We start from the raw sequence: 22,272 nt of genomic DNA, 5'->3' as shown, positions 1-22,272 counted from the left end.
AACTGGCCTATAAATTCCTTTAAGTTTGTGTTCATGTCCAGCACGTCCCTAGTGTCCTACGTGCCAAAGAAAGGCAAAAATGTGGTACTCATGAGTACGCTGCATAGGGATGGGAGAATTTGTGGCCAGGAACATCAAAAAACAGAAATCATAATGGATTACAATGCCACAAAAGGAGGGGTGGACAATTTAAACAAGCTGGTGACTGGCTACAGCTGCAAAAGAAGAACCCTACCCTGGACACTTGTGAAATTCTTCAACATCTTGGGCATCTCGGCGTACAACGCGTTGGTCATCTGGATGGGGTTGAACCCAGATTGTTACAGAGGGAAGCTCCAGAGGAGACATCTCTTTCTCGAAGAACAGGGCAAGGCATTGGTAAGACCTCAAATCCAGAGGAGGCAACATATCCCAAGGACCCCAGCTTCTGCAGCCATCATGAGGAGGATTCAGGAGGAGGATGCTGGTGCCCCATCCGCCTGACCCGCAGAACCAACAACTCCAATACCGAAAGTAAGTGTGAGTAGATTGCAGGCGGTAGCAACAAGAAGAAGCGCTGCTATGTGTGTGGATCCAAGAAGGACAGAAAGACACAGTACACATGCATCAAGTGCAAGAAATACATTTGCAACACACACAGTAAAACTCTTTCCCTCATGTGGTGTGTAGACCGGCCTTAATTTGTGTACAATGGGGATCATTTCCATAAAATACTGTATGTAAAAGTTGTCATTCCAATTTGTTCAGTTCAAAGCAATAAACATCAATAGTGATGAAAACTTTGTTTCATTTATATTTGTTCAAGATAAACAATTTATTCCACCCATGTAATCATTTTATTTAAAAAAAAAAAACGAATAGCGCTTTTATTGATAAATGTGATCTAGCAGAGGTAAATGGCAAATATTAACCATGTATGCTGTCTATATTGCTTGTAATTGATATAAGTCAACATCTAAGTATTTTTACGTAAATTGCCATGGCTGTATTGTTTTAAAAACCCAATAATATTGTGGGTCCATCAGACCCGCAAACATTGGGTCAATAACAAAAACATGAACACTACACAAGGGTAAAAAAATGATAGCAACTTGAAATCTGTTATTTATTTCCCTTTCTCTCATCATCTGTTCATCATCATGTTCGCTGTGTGTGTGTGTGTTTTTGTTTAACTATCCTTGTGGGTACCAGAAGTCCTCCCAAAGATAGTAAAACATTGAAAATTCGGTGGGGACATTTCGCCAAGGGAAAAAATATATTTTAGGCTTAGGGGTTAGGTTTATAATTATGGTTAGGGTTAGAATTAAGGTTAAGGAAAATAGGATTTTGAAAGAGAATTAAATGCTGTTGGTTCCCACAAGGATAGTAAAAACAAAACTGTGTCTGCGTGCATCTTATTCAATCCAGGATGGATTTATTTTCAGGGTTAGATGGATAAAAAATTGCACATTTTTTAATTTGCAATCATTTATTGCATCATGAAAAAAATCCTGCAAATCTCTTTAACAATTAAGTCAATATCAACATTGACTATATTGATATTTAACAAAAGTTGAACTTCTATTAAAATCTGTAATATAAACTATTAGATATTGTGGACATTCCAGGGTCCACTGCCTAACCTTGGTGGAGTACCTCAAGGCTGTATACAAGGTCCTCTGAGATACAAAATAACTGTTTTGTTTTTTCAGTCCATCGACATCATATGTACACAATACTCTATATACACATATCATGTAAAGTTCATATACACATTGCCACTTCAAAAATACTTCAATATATAAAAGGAATTGTTAAAATTACATACAGTTTAAATGCTTTAGATGGCCTCTGATTGTAATGGGAGTGTACTACTGACTTACAACAGTGGTTGGCTGTAATTGTGCCTTGTTCACAGCTTTCAATATCTGCTAGGGATACACTGACTTCATTTTTTAGCAGAGCTTATTTAATTGGAAATATACTATAAGAGAGATGTGCAAATGTAGCGTCTCTTATGTACATCTCTTGCATTAACACTGATAGCTGGTGGTAACCATTTGAGGTATAAACATCCACTGGAAAACTGGTCACAATTATTTCAATGCAAAGCATTGGGGAATAAACAAGGCAATAACACTATTTTAATAATGCCACAAGACAGAATCAAAGAAATAGGGATTATATTTCTATGGAAACTGGACAGAACTACACAAGACAGGATCATAGAAATAGGGATTATATTTCTATAGACACTGGGCAGATCCTTGGTGAAACAACTTGGAAGTGTTGCAACGTGAGACTACACATGCTGCACCAATCAGAAGGTCTATGTGCTCATGATCCACACAGTACCATACGTTCAAACTGTAACAAAATGAGGAAGTAGCACGAGATTCCGAGGCGTGATTTGCAACCAGTATCATAGGGTCCAGATCCAGAAATGTTACCGCTGCTCCAAGAAAGCTAGTTCCCTTGGGTGAGTGGTCATCGTGCTTATCAACGGCAGGGTCATTACAATACCTAATATTATGTCCTCAACAGTCCAAAGTGCAGACAAGAAGGATGTGTATTATCATCAGACATGACCCCTGGGGGAGAGCTTTTCTTTTCTTTGTCTGGTTTCAGATTACTGGATTTCTAGTCCCAACGTTCCATGCCTATCAGAGCAACAGCGTTGTGTCACTTGCGTGCTGATCCATCCCAGTGACATCACCCACTGAGTCACGAGTAACTCCCCCCAAAACACCACCCAAGCCCTCCCGAGCCAACAGGGGAGTGTCACTGTCCACAGCTGCTGTTGTCATGGTGACAGCGGGGTCCCCACTCCTATTGGCATTAGAGATGACAACAACGTAACGATCATCTTCCTCCTCCTTTTCCTCCATATTCTCGTGGATGACTGCTGTCACCAGATCTCGGTTGTCTCGTCTCTGGCGACTGTCACTGCAGGACAGAGAAGAGCTGAACTGGTCGCTACAGGAAGGGGAGGGGCTGAATTGGTTTCTATGACTGCAGGAAGGGGAGGAGCTAAAAAGAGGCAAATCCAGGTGGGAGTCTGCACAAGCACCGGGCTGATCCTCCTCAGGGAAACTGGTGTTGATGTAGATGATGTCCTCTTTGCTGGTAGAAGCCTCCGGAAGTTTCTCTGTCAGCTTCTCCAACAGTTCTCTAACCTAAGGAAAGTCCGGAAGATTAGAAGATTCATCTTTACGCAGTCTGAGTCTGCATAGCAAATTTCACCTTATTTGTTATATTCACTCTTCAACTGTTCCCATAGGAGAAGAGAACCCTTTTTGGTTTCAGGTAGAACCCTTTTTGGTTCCAAGTACAACCCTCTGTGGAAAGGGTTCTACGTGGAACCCAAAAGGATTCTACCTGGAACCAAATGGGTTCTAACCTGGAACCAGAAAGGGTTCTTCAAAGGGTTCTTATTTGAGGACAGCCGAAGAACCCTTTTAGGTTCTTGATAGAAAAAAAAGGTGCTAAGAGTGTAGTGCACTATTTTTGACCAGGGTGTCTATGTCAGTGTCTGCATCCCAAATGGCACCATATTATTTCTTATATAATGCACTAATTTTGACCAGAGCCCTATGGGTTTCCCTAAGTAGTGAACTATAAATTGAATAGAGTGCCATTTGGGACGTAGACTTTGTCTAGAGCAGCTTCGTCGGGAGTTCTCTCACCTGAGTGAAGACGGGGCGATCCAGGAGGTCAGCACGCCAACAGCTGTACATGATCTCGTACCTGGTGGACAGGAGAAGTAAGAATAATCATTCAAATGTGATCTGTTTTGCGTCTTAATAAACCACTGGGGAGCGTAACAGAGTTGCAGGCATTACTTCTTCTTCAGTTTATCTATATTGTTCTGGCTGTAACATAATGTTCCTTAACCTGGTCCCAGATCTGTATAGTTAATATGTCCATTCATTGACCTTAGGAGTTGGCAATACAGCACAAACAGGTATTGGATCAGGCTAAATGTTCCTATCTACTAAAACCCAATCTGAAAGACAGCCATGTAGAGAGAAGAAAAACACTCACAGTTCATCTAAGCAGTCTGTTGGCTGCTTCAGCCTGTGGCCCAAAAGTAGGTAGTCATAAATCTCATGGTTCTGGATACCAGGGTACGGCGTCATGCCCCGTGTCGCTATCTCCCACATGGTCACACCAAATGCCCACTGCAAGAAGACACACAGCACACGTTTATGTTAGCTGTAGTTTCTCTCTCGTGATAGACTGTTAACGTAAATGTTAAAATTGGTAGGTTCTGCTAGCTCCCACTAAAATAACATGTTAGATGCATCTACATAACGTGATCAGAGAACTGTAAATGCGTTTTAATTTGTGATTTCAAGTATCACATTTGCAGTCTAATCAAATGAAATTGTATTTGTCACACCCTGAATACAACAAGTGTAGACTTTACAGTGAAATGCTTACTTATGAGCCCTTTCCCAACAATGCAGTTAAAAAGTAAGAAAATGAACAAATAGATAAAAAATAAAACAGTAAATTAATACAATAACACAATAAAATAACAATAAGGAGGCTATATACAGGCTATATACAAGGAGTATTGCGTCAGTGTACTGGGGTACGAGGTAGTTGGGTTGATTGATTGAGGTAATATGTACATGTAGGTTTGGTTAGGTGATTGATTGATTGAAGTACTATGTACATGTAGGTAGGGAGTGAAAAGCAGAAAGTCTGGATAGCCATTTAACTGTTCTGCAGTCACACGGCTCTTACCCAATAACTTTTCCAATGCTGAGTGCTGTGGCTGTGGGCTGAACTTCATGGGCTGGCTGTTTAATTTCTCAGAAAGGGAACTAAATACTTGAATAACAGTACTTTTCCTTTCTCTCTGACACATTCACATGTATTCCTATAATCAGTCAAGGATGAAAGAAATTAAACTAGCTGATGGGGGCTCGATCTCAGACGTTTCTTACAACATCATTGTGTGTGTGTGTGTGTGTGTGTGTGGACCTCCATACCACATCACTCTTCACAGTGAATACTCTGTCCGCCAGGCTCTCCACTGCGATCCATTTCACAGGCATCTTGGCTATCCTGCCCTGTCTGTAGTAATCACCACTGTAGATCTTCTTAGACAAGCCGAAGTCTGCCACACACACCGTCATGTCATCACGCAGCCTGTAGGACCAGACCAACCAACCAATCAATCAATAGAACAATCTATCAATTCCACTTACTAGAAACAGATCAAAATTGACCAGGCAGGAATTTGGCATTTATTCAAAATGTCAAGAGCAATGTGTCTACATAACAATGACAATATGGTGGACAGCAACAGTGAGTTTCTACTTGAATAAGTTGCCAAAATAGACCACAGTCGTACATGAACAGTACCAAGGAACAAGGATGGTTTAGCTGCCGTCCTCTCCGTTTACCCTGAGATAAGACTCATATCTTTACATTGTGAAAAAGTTCAGGTCAGACCTGTACACACACACACACACACACACACACACACGCACACACACACACACACACACACACACACACACACACACACACACACACACACACACACACACACACACACACACACACACAGTGGTGTAAAGTACTTAAATATATTTAAAACATTTTTACTTTACTATTTATATTTTTGACAACTTTTACTTTTACTTCACTACATTCCGAAAGAAAAGTGTGCAAAGCTGTCATCAAGGCAAAGGGTGGCTACTTTGAAGAATCTCAAATATGAAATATATTTTGATTTGTTTAACACTTTTTTAGTTACTACATGATTCCATATGTGTTATTTCATAGTTTTTATGTCTTCACTACTATTCTACAATGTAGAAAACAATAAAAATAAAGAAAAACCCTTGATTGAGTAGGTGTGTCCAAACCTTTGACAGGTACTGTATATATATATATATATATATATATATATATATATATATATATATATATATATATATATATATATATATATATATATACTGCTCAAAAAAATAAAGGGAACACTTAAACAACACATCCTACATCTGAATGAAATAAATAATCTTATTAAATACTTTTTTCTTTACATAGTTGAATGTGCTGACAACAAAATCACACAAAAATAATCAATGGAAATCCAATTTATCAACCCATGGAGGTCTGGATTTGGAGTCACACTCAAAATTAAAGTGGAAAACCACACTACAGGCTGATCCAACTTTGATGTAATGTCCTTAAAACAAGTCAAAATGAGGCTCAGTAGTGTGTGTGGCCTCCACGTGCCTGTATGACCTCCCTACAACGCCTGGGCATGCTCCTGATGAGGTGACGGATGGTCTCCTGAGGGATCTCCTCCCAGACCTGGACTAAAGCATCCGCCAACTCCTGGACAGTCTGTGGTGCAACGTGGCGTTGGTGGATGGAGCGAGACATGATGTCCCAGATGTGCTCAATTGGATTCAGGTCTGGGGAACGGGCGGGCCAGTCCATAGCATCAATGCCTTCCTCTTGCAGGAACTGCCGACACACTCCAGCCACATGAGGTCTAGCATTGTCTTGCATTAGGAGGAACCCAGGGCCAACCGCACCAGCATATGGTCTCACAAGGGGTCTGAGGATCTCATCTTGGTACCTAATGGCAGTCAGGCTACCTCTGGCGAGCACATGGAGGGCTCTGCGGCCCCTCAAAGAAATGCCACCCCACACCATGACTGACCCACCGCCAAACCGGTCATGCTGGAGGATGTTGCAGGCAGCAGAACGTTCTCCACGGCGTCTCCAGACTCTGTCACGTCTGTCACGTGCTCAGTGTGAACCTGCTTTCATCTGTGAAGAGCACAGGGCGCCAGTGGCGAATTTTCCAATCTTGGTGTTCTCTGGCAAATGCCAAATGTCCTGCACGGTGTTGGGCTGTAAGCACAACCCCCACCTGTGGATGTCGGGCCCTCATACCACCCTCATGGAGTCTGTTTCTGACCGTTTGAGCAGACACATGCACATTTGTGGCCTGCTGGAGGTCATTTTACAGGGCTTTGGCAGTGCTTCTCCTGCTCCTCCTTGCACAAAGGCGGAGGTAGCGGTCCTGCTGCTGGGTTGTTGCCCTCCTACGGCCTCCTCCACGTCTCCTGATGTACTGGCCTATCTCCTGGGTGTGCCTCCATGCTCTGGACACTACGCTGACAGACACAGCAAACCTTCTTGCCACAGCTCGCATTGATGTGCCATCCTGGATGAGCTGCACTACCTGAGCCACTTGTGTGGGTTGTAGACTCCGTCTCATGCTACCACTAGAGTGAAAGCACCGCCAGCATTCAAAAGTGACCAAAACATCAGCCAGGAAGCATAGGAACTGTGGTCCCCACCTGCAGAACCACTCCTTTATTGGGGGTGTCTTGCTAATTGCATATAATTTCCACCTGTTGTCTATTCCATTTGCACAACAGCATGTGAAATTTATTGTCAATCAGTGTTGCTTCCTAACTGGACAGTTTGATTTCACAGAAATGTGATTGACTTGGAGTTACATTGTGTTGTTTAAGTGTTTCCTTTATTTTTTTGAGCAGTGTATATACACACTGAACAAAAATATAAACGCCACATACAACAATTTCAAAGATTTAACTGAGTTACAGTTCATATAAGGAAATCAGTCAATTGAAAATGAATTCATTAGGCCCTAATCTATGGATTCCACAGATACCTTTAAGCTAGTATCTGGTGTGACCACCATTTGACTCATGCAGCGCGGCATATCTCCTTCTCATAGAGTTGATCAGGGGGGCACTCTGTTCACAACGTTTACATCAGTGAAAGGCTCACCCACACGACACCATACACTTGGTCTGCGGTTGTAGGTACTGCCAAATTCTCTAAAGCGGCTTATGGTAGAGAAATTAAGATCAAATCTCCAGAAACAGCTCTGGTGGACATGCCAATTGCATGCTCCCTCAAAACTTGAGACATCTGTGGCATTGTGTTGTGTGACAAAACTGCCCATTTTAGAGTGTAATTTTATTGTCCCCAGGACAACGTGCACCTATGTAATGAACATGCGGTTTAATCAGCTTCTTGATATGCCACACCTGTCAGGTGGATGAATTATCTTGGCAAAGTAGAAATGCTCACTAACAGGGATGTAAACACATTTTTGCACAACATTTGAGAGAAGTAAGCTTTTTGTGCATATGGAACATTTCTGGCATATTTTATTTCCGCTCATGAAAAATGGGACAAACACTTTACATGTTCGTTCATATTTTTGTTCAGTTTATATATATATATGTGTGTGTGTATATACAGCTCTGACCTGTACCTTGTCACAATGTAAAGATGTAAATCACTATGTGTTCAAAATATTAGGAATACCTGCTATTTCCATGAAATAGACTGACCAGGTGAAAGCTTTTATCCATTATTGAGGTCACTTGTTAAATCCACTTCAATCAGTGTAGATGATGGGGATGAGACAGGTTAAAGAATGATTTTTAAGCCTTGAGACAATTGAGATGTGGATTGTGTATGTGCACCATTCAGAGGGTGAATGGGCAAGACAAAATATGTAAGTGCCTTTGAAAGGGGTACGGTAGTAGGTGCCAGGCGCACTGGTTTGAGTGTGTCAAGAACTGCAACGCTGCTGGGTTTTTCACGCTCAACAGTTTTCCGTGTGTATCAAGAATGGTCCACCACCCAAAGGACATCCAGCCAACTTGACACAACTGTGGGAAGCATTGGAGTCAACATGGGTCAGCATCCCTGTGGAACGCTTTTGACACCTTGTAGAGTCCATGCCCAACGTATTGAGGCTGTTCTGAGGGCAAAAGGGGGTGCAACTCAATATTAGGAAGGTGTTCGTAATGTTTTGTACACTCAGTATGGCTCTGGTTCAGGTGAAATGTAAACCTACATGCAGTTGCGTGCAGCCAAGTCACGGTGGAGGAAGTTCCGCCCACTGAGGTATTCCATCCCCATGGCGATGTCAATCATAAATTTCAGGAGTGTCTGAGTGGGCAGGAACTGAAAGAAAAAGAAGAAGAAAGAAACAACATCTTCATCATTACAATGTCATTAACCATATTCAGACAAGACAACACTTTTTTCCAAAGTGCTGCTCGGGAAAGCATCAGATAGCTCACCAGTGGACTGTCACCGAGGCGTGAGCGCAGCAGGAAGCTATGGAGGTCTCCATATCTCATGAAGGGCAGGATCACCATGGGCTTGTGGAAGTGACCAGACCCCGCCTCCAGACAAACACCTAGCAGGAGCAGATCAATGTAATACCAGGTAAATACCAGTTGTAAAATGACTGTAAAATAAAGTTTTTACTAAGTATTACAAAATCCTTTAGTCATCAACTGTGATCTCTTATGTGTATGTATGGCTAAATGGAGTGAGTAAGCATGAATCCATCGTTTCTGCATGATGGGCAGGACTGTGCAGGATGGTCTGTGATGGCAGCAAAGAAGACCTACAGTACCTAGCAGCCTGATGACATTAGGGTGGTCAAAGTCCTTCATGCAGGCAGCCTCATTCAGGAACTCTTCTATCTCCCTCTGGGAGAAGTTATCCACTGGAAAACAAAGAGGAGATTAATACAAATGTCATGTGTTATTTAGCCTGGTCTTAGATCTGTTTGCACTATCTTTCCAACTCCTGCGGTCACTGGCATTCCAAACATGGCATGAACGGTCATAGTAGCTGGTTATACAGCACAAACAGATCTGGGACCAGGCTATGAGGAATTCATCAACCATCTAGGATATTAATCAGAGAGTAAGAAGGAGAAAAAAACACTCTGAATCTGACCTAAATTAATGGGCATTGTTAGATCAGCCCAATTACAGAAAACTAACAAGAGGATGAAGCTCACATTTCATGGTCTTCACAGCCACTTTCTCAGATGTTCCGTCCAGTTGTTTCAGATGTCCCTCCACCACAGAGCCAAATTCACCTGGTCAATAAACAATGGGTTGGTAACAGTCAGAAAGGTAACAGTCAGAAATACCTCTAAATGACGAGTAGCAACAAATAAATTACATGTGAAATGCGATTAAGGAACTACCACAAACAAATGAGATGACCAAAAAAAAGTAAGAAATTACATTGGAAGAAATGACATATGACTGAGATAAAGTTGTATTCTACCTACGTTATAACACAAATAGGCCCCTAATTGTGTGTACTAAATAATCAAATTAATGTCATCCTCACCCTCTCCCAGAACCTTCCCGATGGAGAGCAGATTTCTCATAATCATGAAGTCCTGTAGTTTGGCTTGGAGCTCATCACTCACACCCAGGTTACCTACTAAAAAGGGGGCAAGAGGGGAAAATAGAGCTCATATTTTTACTATTATGCAAAATCTGTGGATATAGATTTTCTTCTCCGATGTATGTTAATAGGAACATAGAGGATTAGAGTAGAGTAGAGAAAAGTAGAGTAAAGTAGAGCAGAGTACAGTAGATTAGAATAGAATGTTTATTAACGTACGTGTAATTTCAATGGCTGATCGGTTGTAGGACTTCTGTGGCCTGTACTGAACGATGGGTTGAAGCTTCTCTCCACTTCCAAACATTTGACTGCAGGGGGCGCCAGAGAGAAACAAAACAAGTTACTATATACAATGGAGCAGAATGAGTCATTCACTGACTAACACTTTAACAAGAGCTTGCCTCAGAGTTGTAATCATTTGGTTGACACGATTAAGAATTCATCTTGAATCAGGAAGCAAGCTCTATGACCGGATGTTTTCCTGCCTCTGGGGGATGAGAGGTGTCTGCCAGTTCTGAGCATTCTTATCTGTATATCCCGAACGGCAACACTGAGTCACCTCTTCAACATAATGAATTCCAGAACAGAGACAGCAGAACAGAGAGGAGATGGGTTGTTTTGGTGAGGAGGAGAGAGGAGCGGAGGAAAGACTAGCAGAGAGGAGTGGTGGAGCGGAGTGGAGAGGTGAGAGGATTAGAGTGGAAAGGATTATTTTGGTGTTTCTTTCCAACACAGCTAGACTACTTCTGTCTTCAGCAGTAAGACCAGGGATGGTTGTGTTCATTAGGCACCAAACAGAAGAAAATAGACAAACAGGGAGGGACTACCAGGGCTTGTCCAATGAGATAGGCCCATTTTCATTTTCTGTTGAAAAATGAAAACGTGAAAATGTTTTCCATAGTCTGCCTTTAACTAACACCGCCCAGATCTCACTGCTGATTGAGTCCAGCTGTTTCAGTCTGTTTTCTTCCATTTGGTGCCTAATGAACGTGATCCAGTCAGCACAACCTTGGCAGTCTTGACTCAGGTGCAGTTGTCAGTGATTATGAGGAAACCAGGCTGCTTTATTGACAATGTACTGAGTAACTTTACCCCTCCCTCAACAGGAAATATAACCACTTCCACTGACCAATACACCGTTTCCCCTTACCAACTTCAGGGATCAAAATGCTGAGTAACTTTTACATCTGCAGCAACAGACAATAGACATTTCTTACTGGTGAAACTGAGTGAAGAGCACTACAAAGGCAAAACAGAATTCACTGGCTGGAGATGCACTGTTGAGGATCTTTGATCTACTAGTCAAGTACAAGTAAGTTATTTGAGGAAGGAAGACTGCCCTTAGCTACACCGTTTCCCCTGACCAATTTAAGAATCAAGATACTGTGTGACTTCCAGTACTACAACAATGGACTGCAGCACGGTCAAAGTCAATACACAGGGGTTTAAAGTGATCATGATCAGATCATTAAGGTATTGAGGACACCATTAGGTTAGCGTCAGAAACAAGACAAACCAGATGTTACACAGCATTTTGGGTACTGTAGTACATCAATGTACACCCCTCCTTGTACATCATGATACAATTAAGACTTTAATATGTGAAGAAGCATGCAAACTTACCCAAAGCGTGTGTCCAGTATCCTGCTTCTCATGCAGATAGCAGCCCAGAGTACTAGCAGCAGGAGACAGAAGCCACATACCACCCCCAGTATGATATACACAGAGTCTGATCCTATGGTGTCTGGACTGGAGGAGGGAGACAGGGGCCACTCTGGAACACAACACGCAATCAATCAATGATTGAATCAATCAAGCAATGAATCAATCAAATCAAAGTATGATCGATTGATAGAACAGAACACACAAACATGATAGAAACATGATAGAAACATGATCAAAGTTTCAACTCCCTCAACTGTATGTTGTATATGTTTTGCTGTAAATGTGTGTGTTCCCAGTTTGTGTGTAATTTTGCAACAACCGAATTGCCCTTTAACACCACCGCAGAAGCTTCACTATTCTGCATCTTCCCAATTAAGTAGCCTAATTTTGTTGTATGGCTACTTGAAGAAAACTAGGCAGTGGTGTGTATTCATGGATGACAAGGGAAGCAAAGCTTCCCCAAAACATTTACCAAAAAACTAACAAAAACAAAAAAACATACACATAATAATTGATCATCTTTCGTCTCTCTTTGTTTCATAATTATCCTTCAATTCGGAAGAGGCTGAATGTATCTCACCGGAGGAAGCATCCAAGAGAGCAAAACAGCGCCCCTCTGTCTCTGTATGTGTAGCGTATCTGATACGGTCTGGTCAAAAAGAGTATGACATTTTTTCCACCTGTAGTATTGAATGCAAGGGAAACCAGCGAGCATTTGGCCTCCCTTGATAAAAAAGTATAACATTTGCCAATCAGCGTTGAGCTAAACTGAGTTAGCTCAACTGTGAATGTTCCTGCCGCACCAAAAAAAAGTGTCAAGGGAAACCAGTTTGGATTTGGCTTCACATCAATAACATCAACAGAAAAACGTAATTGGCAGAAAAACTTGCATTGTTACATCTCGTTGTGTCATTGTCCTCTAGTGGCTAGCTAGCTAGTTAAAAGTGTCCCTTTCCTAAATAGCCATGAGTGGAGATAGGGATTTGCATTTGTGGTTTTACCTAATTCTCATTTGTGGTTTTACCTAATTCTCTGTACTGGCAAGTGATTATAACGGCGATTCTGAACCAACCATAAATTCATACATTGTGCCCCTGGCCTGAGAGGATGATAGTTCAATATGTAGCTAGATGAAGTAGGCTAATGTTAATTAGCTGGCTCATCGTTGCACATGAAAGGAAGTTTGGCTAGTGAGCAAGCATTTTAGCCAGGTAGCCTAGGGCAACAAAACTAAAAGCATGTACTGTATTACAGAGTCATAGACCGTTTAATCAACATGAAAGAGAGGAGGATGGCATTGGCGTTGTGACAGAAATGTTATCATGTGAAGAGACAGCCTTGAAAATGTTAATGTGGGATGAGTCAACATGTTTTTTCAACTTGCACACGTACACGCACGCACGCACGCACGCACACACGCACACACACACACACACACACACACACACACACACACACACACACACACACACACACACACACACACACACACACACACACACACACACACGATTTGATGATGTTGAAATGGTGCTGGAATAGTGGAGGCAGCTCCTGTTTTCTTTGTGTCTTGCAGTAACTCTCTGTGGTTCTAAATCAATAGTTGTTTAGTGGTCCGAAATTGTCAGAAACATTAACTTGCTTGACCATGCTGTAGGTCATGTAACTGTTTGTTACCCTACATGCAATATACTTTGTGGGCCTCACCGGACAGAGGTCGCTCCCTTTTTGGGATGAAACAAAGGTCTGGATGAATTTATTCTGCGACTGTGTCTTCTTATTGTCTCGGCCTTAGGCCTATATATCACAGTGGCAAGGCATATAAATTAACAGGTTATAGAGCAAACAATTCAACTATCACAACACATAGGTTGTAATATGGCTTTTTTTCTGGATTGGCTTCCCTGGTGATTTTACCAGTGGTGGAAAAAGTACCCAACTGTCATACTTGAGTAAATGTAAAGATAACTTAAAAGTAAAGTCACCCAGTAAAATTTTACTTGATTAAAAGTCTAAATGTATTTGGTTTAAAATATACTTAAGTATCAAAAGTAAATGTAATTGCTAAAATGTACTTAAGTATCAAATTTCAAAGTATAAGTATAAATATTTTCAAAGTCCTTAAATTACGCAAATCAGACGGCACAATTTTCTTTTCTTTTTTTAAAATGTACGCAAAGCCAGGGGCACACTCCAACACTCAGACATAATTTACATACAAAGCATGTGTGTTTAGTGAGTCTGCCAGATCAGAGGCAGTAGGGATGACTAGGGATGTTCTGTTTAGTGTGTGAATTTGACTATTTTCCTGTCCTGCTATACATTCAAAATGTAACAAGTACTTTTGGGTGTAAAGGAAAATGTATGGAGTAAAAAGTCCAATCTTTTTTTAAGGAATGTATTGAAGTAAAGGTAAAAGTTGTCAAACATATAAATAGTAAGTAGTTCTTTAAAGTATTTTTACTTAGGTACTTTACACCACTGGATTTTACCCACACACCGCTACTAGAACTAGGGCCTGTCACTTGCAACCCACCTCTTCCAATGCATTGTGGAAAAGTGTGCATTCAATTCTACTAGATGAAGAGCTGAAATTAGTACAACATCCTGGCATTTAAACCATACTCGATTTTCAAAATTGCACACTGTAAAACATTATATTTTCGCATACTGAGACTGCGTCATGCGCGATTGTGTTGTTTCACGTTATTGGTTAATTTCAGTAGCACGTCCCCATATCTGATTATCAGCTGTTGTCAAAGCTGAAATTAGTATGACATCCGGAAATGTAAAGTATACTCGATTTTGTAAATGTCACATACAATAAAACTTTATTTTTATCACATACTTAACCGGCCTACTATTTAGAACACGGTCAGGTTAAATATCTACTTGCGGTTGTTGTCATGCTTATGTACTTCAATATGTATAAAAGTGTTAAGATTAGGAACTCCTTATGTACTTCAATATGTATAAAGGTGTTAAGATTAGGAACTCCTTATGTACTTCAATATGTATAAAGGTGTTAAGATTAGGAACTCCTTATGTACTTCAATATGTATAAAGGTGTTAGGATTAGGAACTCCTTATATAATTCAATATGTATAAAGGTGTTAGGATTAGGAACTCCTTATGTACTTCAATATGTATAAAGGTGTTAGGATTAGGAACTCCTGATGTAATTCAATATGTATAAAGGTGTTAGGATTAGGAACTCCTGATGTAATTCAATATGTATAAAGGTGTTAGGATTAGGAACTCCTTATGTACTTCAATATGTATAAAGGTGTTAGGATTAGGAACTACTGATGTAATTCAATATGTATAAAGGTGTTAGGATTAGGAACTCCTTATATAATTCAATATGTATAAAGGTGTTAGGATTAGGAACTCCTTATATAATTCAATATGTATAAAGGTGTTAGGATTAGGAACTACTGATGTAATTCAATATGTATAAAGGTGTTAGGATTAGGAACTACTGATGTAATTCAATATGTATAAAGGTGTTAGGATTAGGAACTCCTGATGTAATTCAATATGTATAAAGGTGTTAGGATTAGGAACTACTGATGTAATTCAATAGGTGTTAGGATTAGGAACTCCCGATGTAATTCAATATGTATAAAGGTGTTAGGATTAGGAACTCCTGATGTAATTCAATATGAATAAAGGTGTTAGGATTAGGAACTCCTGATGTAATTCAATATGTAATTCAATATGTGTAAAGGTGTTAGGATTATGAACTCCTGATGTAATTCAATATGTGTAAAGGTGTTAGGATTAGGAACTCCTGATGTAATTCACTATGAATAAAGGTGTTAGGATTAGGAACTCCTGATGTAATTCAATATGTATAAAGCTGTTAGGATTAGGGACTCCTGATGTAGTGCGGTCTACTCACTGTTCTCTGGTACGAAGATCCCGACCGGTGGACTGAGCATGCCACGCCCAGCCTGAGTACAGGCAGCTACCTGAACACTGTATGTAGTGTTGAACTCCTGTAGGGCCACCGTAGCAGTGTTGGAGGAGCTGCGGATCTGAGGAAAAACAACAGCATGTTAGAGCGATCATGGTTGTACTCAGCAGTTTACAATAATAGACACCTATTCAACTGATCAACTCATACCACTAATCAACTCATCATCAAACCTTTGACTAGTGGAATCAGATGTGTAGTGCTAGGGCCAAAAAAAAATGTCTTCCCAGGAATTAAGAAACACTGTTATAACTACAGAGGTAGAATCTTAATTTGAGCCAGTTTGCTACAGCAGGAAAATAATCCTGCAGCAACAGGGAATGTGAATTGCTATGTGGATTATAGTCAATGGTTATTTTTTGTCGGGGTTGATATATTTTTTGTTACGGCAAAACAAGTCTGACTTTTTTAAGTGGAAATTGCAAACTTTAGAAGCCTTTTTAAACCTTGAATACACTACAAGTTTGCGTTTGCTGCAAGTGCAGAAAAATTATCAGCAACAAAAGACTGATCAAATTAAGATCCTACATCTGTTGTCTTATCATGTCATGATATATTGCTAGTTTGTTTTTTGCTCTTGAAGCGCTTTGAGATTTTATGAAAATACTATAGAAGTTTAATAAATAATAATTATTATTATGATAGCAAATAATTTACCAATGTAAAACTACAATCTGTGTTCTTACTGGAAATGTTTCAAAATGTTTTCCTCCTACTGAACATCACCCAGTAACAGATGGACACCTGGGAAAATTGTCTGTCATACGTACTATAGGCCATTTTTTTGGATTATAGTGTTTGTAGTGGTCCCTTGAAGTTAATGATTATCTGTGTGTCAAAGTCAGCGTTAGATATGTGGCAAATTCTGATTAACAGCCAGGGAATGACGTTAACCAAATACTATGTAACATTGTGTCACGGATCCCTCCGGAACTTTCATCATGCACACCTGTCCCCTATTCCCACTGATTAGTATTTTTATATATGTGCCCTTTGTTTTCCATTGGGGGGTTGATTATTGTTACAATGTCTGTTGGTGAGTGTGAGTACCTGTGCTGTGTGTTTTGGGCTTTCGTGCCCTTGTGGATTGTGCAGATGATTACGGGTCTCGTCCCGTGTGTTAATCATTGTGCGCTTGTGTTATTTATTTGAGGTACTCCTCGCTCTTTTGTTTGGGTTTCTACCCTGTGTTTTGTTACGTGTTTGTTTGGTCTTCGTCCCCGTGCCTTTACACGGCACGCCGTAATTTGGGCTTAATGAAAAACCCTATTATGCATTCCTGCGTCTGTTCTCCCGATCCTTCATGCCAACGTGAAATATATTTGCACTTGTAACCCACATTTGTTTTGTGTCAAGTCATTGCAGAGCCATTCTGGATGTTTCTAGCTCTGCTAACATTGGGAAGCTGAGAAAATTGTTTCACAAAGCTCTGAAAAAAGGGGAAGAAAACAAAACTTTCTTGACAGGCAGGCTGGTATGTGGACTTGGGTTTAGTTCCAAATCGCAGCCTATTCGTATTCCCTACGTAGTGCACTTCTTTTGACTAGGGCTCATAGAGTAGAGCACTTAATAGGGAATATGTTGCCATTTGGGGCTCAGACATGATCAGCATGGTGTTTACAGAGAGCTGAGCGGGGGATTGTTGGGGAACATGTGACAGTGGATAAAGCCCTTGGTTGCACAATACCACCGCATGGCAACATCTGGGGTTCCTCTCTCACTAGCTAACATGCTGACAGTGAGACTGGAGGCCTGGAAAAACATGGAAGTCACACAGACACATGGTGGACTATCTCTCTATGACAACATTTCACACCAGAACTTTTATTTTGGAAACTAAAACTGAACTAGCTAACATGCTGACTGTGTTACTGGTCTGCTGGCTAAAGGCATAGAAAACACACACTCAGAAACATGTTGTACTATTTCACTGACCAAAAACATCTATTATATGTCTAGAAATAGCAATTATACTATAGCTTGGTGATAGAATAGAGTAGTGTAGAGCAGAGCAGGGTTTAGTAGAGTAGGGGTTAGAGTAGGGGTTAGAGTAGGGGTTAGAGTAGGGTGTAGAGCAGAGCAGGGTTTAGTAGAGTAGGGTTAGAGTAGGGTGTAGAACAGAGCAGGGTAGAGTAGGGGTTAGAGTAGGGTGTAGAGCAGAGCAGGGTAGAGTGTAGAGCAGAACAGGGTAGAGTAGGGGTTAGAGTAGGGTGTAGAGCAGAACAGGGTAGAGTAGGGGTTAGAGTAGGGTGTGGAGCAGAGCAGGGTAGAGTAGGGGTTAGAGTAGGGTAGAGTAGGGTGTAGAGCAGAGCAGGGTAGAGTAGGGGTTAGAGTAGGGGTTAGAGTAGAGCAGGGTAGAGTTGAGTAGAGTAGGGTGTAGAGCAGAACAGGGTAGAGTAGGGGTTAGAGTAGGGTGTAGAGCAGAGCAGGGTAGAGTAGGGGTTAGAGTAGGGTGTAGAGCAGAGCAGGGTAGAGTAGAGTAGAGTAGAGTAGGGGTTAGAGTAGGGTGTAGAGCAGAGCAGGGTAGAGTAGGGGTTAGAGTAGGGTAGAGTAGGGTGTAGAGCAGAGCAGGGTAGAGTTGAGTAGAGTAGGGTGTAGAGCAGAACAGGGTAGAGTAGGGGTTAGAGTAGGGTGTAGAGCAGAGCAGGGTAGAGTAGGGGTTAGAGTAGGGTGTAGAGCAGAGCAGGGTAGAGTAGAGTAGGGGTTAGAGTAGGGTGTAGAGCAGAGAAGGGTAGAGTAGAGTAGGGTGTAGAGTAGGGTGTAGAGCAGAGAAGGGTAGAGCAGGGTTGAGTAGAGTAGAGCAGGGTTGAGTAGAGTAGGGTTGAGTAGAGTAGGGTTGAGTAGAGTAGAGTAGGGTTGAGTAGAGTAGGGTTGAGTAGAGTAGGGTTGAGTAGAGTACAGCAGTGTTGAATAGAGCAGGGTTGAATAGAGTAGAGTAGGATTGAGTTGAGTAGAGTAGGGTTGAGTAGAGTAGAGCAGTGTTGAGTAGAGCAGGGTTGAGTAGAGCAGGTTTGAGTAGAGTAGGCTTGAGTAGAGTAGGCTTGAGTAGAGCAGGTTTGAGTAGAGTAGGCTTGAGTAGAGTAGGAATGAGTAGAGTAGAGTAGGAATGAGTAGAGCAGGGTTGAGTAGAGCAGGATGGGGAAGTGTAGAGCAGGTTTGAGTAGAGCAGGGTTGAGTAGAGCAGAGTAGGGTTGAGTAGAGTAGAGTTGAGTAGAGCAGGGTTGAGAAGAGTAGAGCAGGGTTAAGTAGAGTAGGATGAGTAGAGTAGAATAAAGTTGAGTTGAGCAGGATTGAGTAGAGTAGAGTAGAAAAGTAAAATAAGTTAGGTGTCTATGTAAGGTGTTTCTGTGAATCACTCTCTTGAACAACACAGCTGTCTGGCTGGTGAAACAGCTGAACAGCTGAGGATCCAGGAGCTGGGTCTCACACACACTTACATTCACACACACACTTACATTCACACACACACACACACTTACATTCACACACACACACACACACACTTACATTCACACACACACACACTTACATTCACACACACACACACACACACTTACATTCACACACACACACTTACATTCACACACACACACACACACACACACACACACACACACACACACACACACACACACACACACACACACACACACACACACACACACACACACACACACACTTCCCGTCACTGATATGTGAGTGTTGTTTTTGACCAAGCCTTTGTGTGATGATGACGTCATGCAGACAGCTTTTGACTGGACAGGACCCACATGGGTTATTATACATATCCATTCATTCACTGATGTCGTTACAAAGCCTTTGTACGTGGTGATGTCATCATTTGACTGGACAGGGCATATGGTTATTACAAATGTATACCTTTGTTTGAGTCCCTATGTAGTGGGACGCAAATAGAGCAGTCTTTCCTAAGCTTTGATGATTTGAATCAGCTGTGTAGTGCTTGGGCAAAAACCAAAAGGTGCACCCATTGGTGTCCCCAGGACTGAGTTGGGGATTAGAGAACAGGGTGCCGTTTGGGACGCAGTCCCTCTCTATCTAAGGTATTCATTTTCCGTTCACTCCACCAACCAATGACCAATGACTCAGACGGGGAAACACTATTCCAGTAAACCACTACACAACCAGAAAGTGACAGGAAACCTGCTATTGTACTAGAGAGAACTGGGGTGTGTCCTAAATGGTACCCTATTCCCTACACAGTGCACTACAGATCTAGGACCAGGATAATAACTTTCAGCATTCCCTAAAAATGACAACTCCTGCATTGCTACACACAGGAGAGGTTACTGTTGACTCAACGGTAGAATGAAACACTTTAGTTCAGGACAGAGAATAGAGAAGTTGAACGTCTGTTGGGTAGAAAGGAACAATGTCAGAAGAAGGACCAACAATCCCCCACCTCATACAACGCATGCACACGCTCACACACACACACACACACCACCTTATGAACAAACTGACTGACTATAAAATCATATGACCATCTCACTTCTTGAATCTTGGTCCGGAAATCTCAGTATAATATTGAAAGTGCAACAAAACCTTTTACAGTAGGTCATCTTAAGTTTCTGCTATTCTAGATCTCACAGAGGCATGGATGAATCAATAGAATAGAATACTTTTTGAGACCCATGGGGAGAGACCCATGGGCGAGACCCACTGCCTCTTTCAGTGATTGAGAGAGGCAGTGAGCGCCATAGAAATAGGATGGAAACGTCCATTCTAATAATCATATTTCTAGGGTGATAGCATCAATGTCTTCCAGGTTCCAGGAGGAGAATCACCTTGTTGTCCTGAGTCCCATACGTGACGATGACATCATAACCTATGAGGATTCCGTTGACCCTGTCCCGGGGTGGGTCCTTCCATCGGATCACCAGCATTGACTCGTTTAGCATAACAGTCACGTTACGGGGGTAGACTGACGGTACTGGAGTAACAAAGGGAAGGGAAAGAGAGGGTCACACACTCAAAAACGATCTTCAATCCTGGAATCTGTGATAATCCTCAAATAGAGCTCACATACAACAAACTACTTTTGCAAACACTGGCACATTCGCATTTATAAGAACACTGAAATGTTGATTAATGTGCACGGTCCTTCACGGTTACATCAACATTTTTATATAGGAGGTAATGAAACAAATAAGACATTATTTTCAATATGTCTCGTCATCAAAGAAAATGACTGAGATGAGGCCACATTCGGGCCAACCACTTCTGATGTTTCCTACAGCATGGAAAGATTCCTGTCAGATCTGTAGACTAAAATATCCCCAACAGCGGCTTTAGTTTAGAGAGGAAGTCAGAAGCAGCCCCACCCATACACGATGAACTGCGTGCTTTCTCCATGAGACCACTCCTGCTTTTGCTTCCTATGTGGCCTCTCAGGAAGATATGCAAAGATAATATCAGACATATTCTGGATGTGACGCACATTTCACTAGGAACCCCCTGTCATGCAAAATATAGTATGTACTGTACTTCTAACAATTTCTGATCAATGAAATTAAACTGATTTCTGAATACTTGATGGGATGAGGGGACAAGAAAACTAGCCCGGATCCAAACTGAATTGCTCTCTTTTGTGAAGTGAAACAACAATTTGGATCCCCCCACGCTACAATAACACAACACACAGCCATGCATCTTATACAGAGGCAGGACCTAACACAGGATCTACAGAATCCCATACAGGAAAGTGCATATGATGTATGCAGTCTTAAGAAGGCAAGGACCTGGACAGGCTGCTCCTGCGATCTATGCATTCTCTATGCATGAAAACACTACCGAAATCTCCAAACTGACCCATGGCCTGGCTGCAGTATAGCGGATCATGATGTGGTTGAAACATTGTCACCAATAATTCACATGGGAGCATAGAATCCAGTGTACAGAGTCTATTTTCACCTTGTATTGAAAATGTGTTGATGTCCAGCACCTGCTCAAAGACAATGGGCCTATGTCCTAAATGGCACCCTATTCCCTACATTGTGCACTACTTTTTACCCGGGCCCATAGATGTTACCCACCTCCTTCTGTAGTGTTGCTCTGGACCCAGGTACTGACTGGTGAATGCCCAAGCTCATTGCTACAGGAGACGCTCATGTTGTACCAGGTCATGGCCTGTAACCCCGGGACATCACTCTGGAACGGAGGAGCTGTAGTGTTGATTATCCTAGCCAGCCTGACCTCTCCTCTCCTTCGGCTCACCTCTTTCACCTTGAAGAGAGCACAGGGAAAAATATAGGTTAGAAAAATATATAGCCTACTGTAGACAGACATTCAGGACAGAATTTTCTTATAAAAAGATACATTTGTGCAAAGATATCACAAAGTGGTTTAGGAAAAACACTAATTAACCCTATTCAGGGATTCAAATA

The 22,272-nt window shown here is 41.6% G+C and overlaps 1 protein-coding gene across 1 annotated transcript in view; it reads right to left on the bottom strand.

The window, feature by feature from the left end:
- Positions 1-1,394: 1,394 nt before the first annotated feature.
- Positions 1,395-22,272, bottom strand: part of mertka (c-mer proto-oncogene tyrosine kinase a) — a 41,516-nt gene continuing 20,638 nt past the window's right edge. Inside the window, exons 8-21 of the mRNA XM_014179999.2 lie at positions 21,922-22,111; positions 20,674-20,819; positions 15,794-15,929; positions 11,848-11,998; positions 10,444-10,532; positions 10,165-10,260; positions 9,824-9,904; positions 9,431-9,523; positions 9,090-9,208; positions 8,861-8,970; positions 4,980-5,139; positions 4,024-4,160; positions 3,666-3,726; positions 1,395-3,155 (exon numbers count right to left, since the gene is read on the bottom strand). Of these exons, the coding sequence (XP_014035474.1) occupies positions 2,643-3,155; positions 3,666-3,726; positions 4,024-4,160; positions 4,980-5,139; positions 8,861-8,970; positions 9,090-9,208; positions 9,431-9,523; positions 9,824-9,904; positions 10,165-10,260; positions 10,444-10,532; positions 11,848-11,998; positions 15,794-15,929; positions 20,674-20,819; positions 21,922-22,111 (2,082 nt within the window). The 3' untranslated portion in view covers positions 1,395-2,642. The remainder of the gene's footprint in view (positions 3,156-3,665; positions 3,727-4,023; positions 4,161-4,979; positions 5,140-8,860; positions 8,971-9,089; positions 9,209-9,430; positions 9,524-9,823; positions 9,905-10,164; positions 10,261-10,443; positions 10,533-11,847; positions 11,999-15,793; positions 15,930-20,673; positions 20,820-21,921; positions 22,112-22,272) is intronic.

This window comes from Salmo salar, chromosome ssa28, assembly GCF_905237065.1.
Source record: "Salmo salar chromosome ssa28, Ssal_v3.1, whole genome shotgun sequence".
NCBI classification, from domain to species: domain Eukaryota; kingdom Metazoa; phylum Chordata; class Actinopteri; order Salmoniformes; family Salmonidae; genus Salmo; species Salmo salar.
The sequence above is the reverse complement of the archived record's forward strand: the minus strand, read 5'-3'. Positions and strand labels throughout refer to the sequence as shown.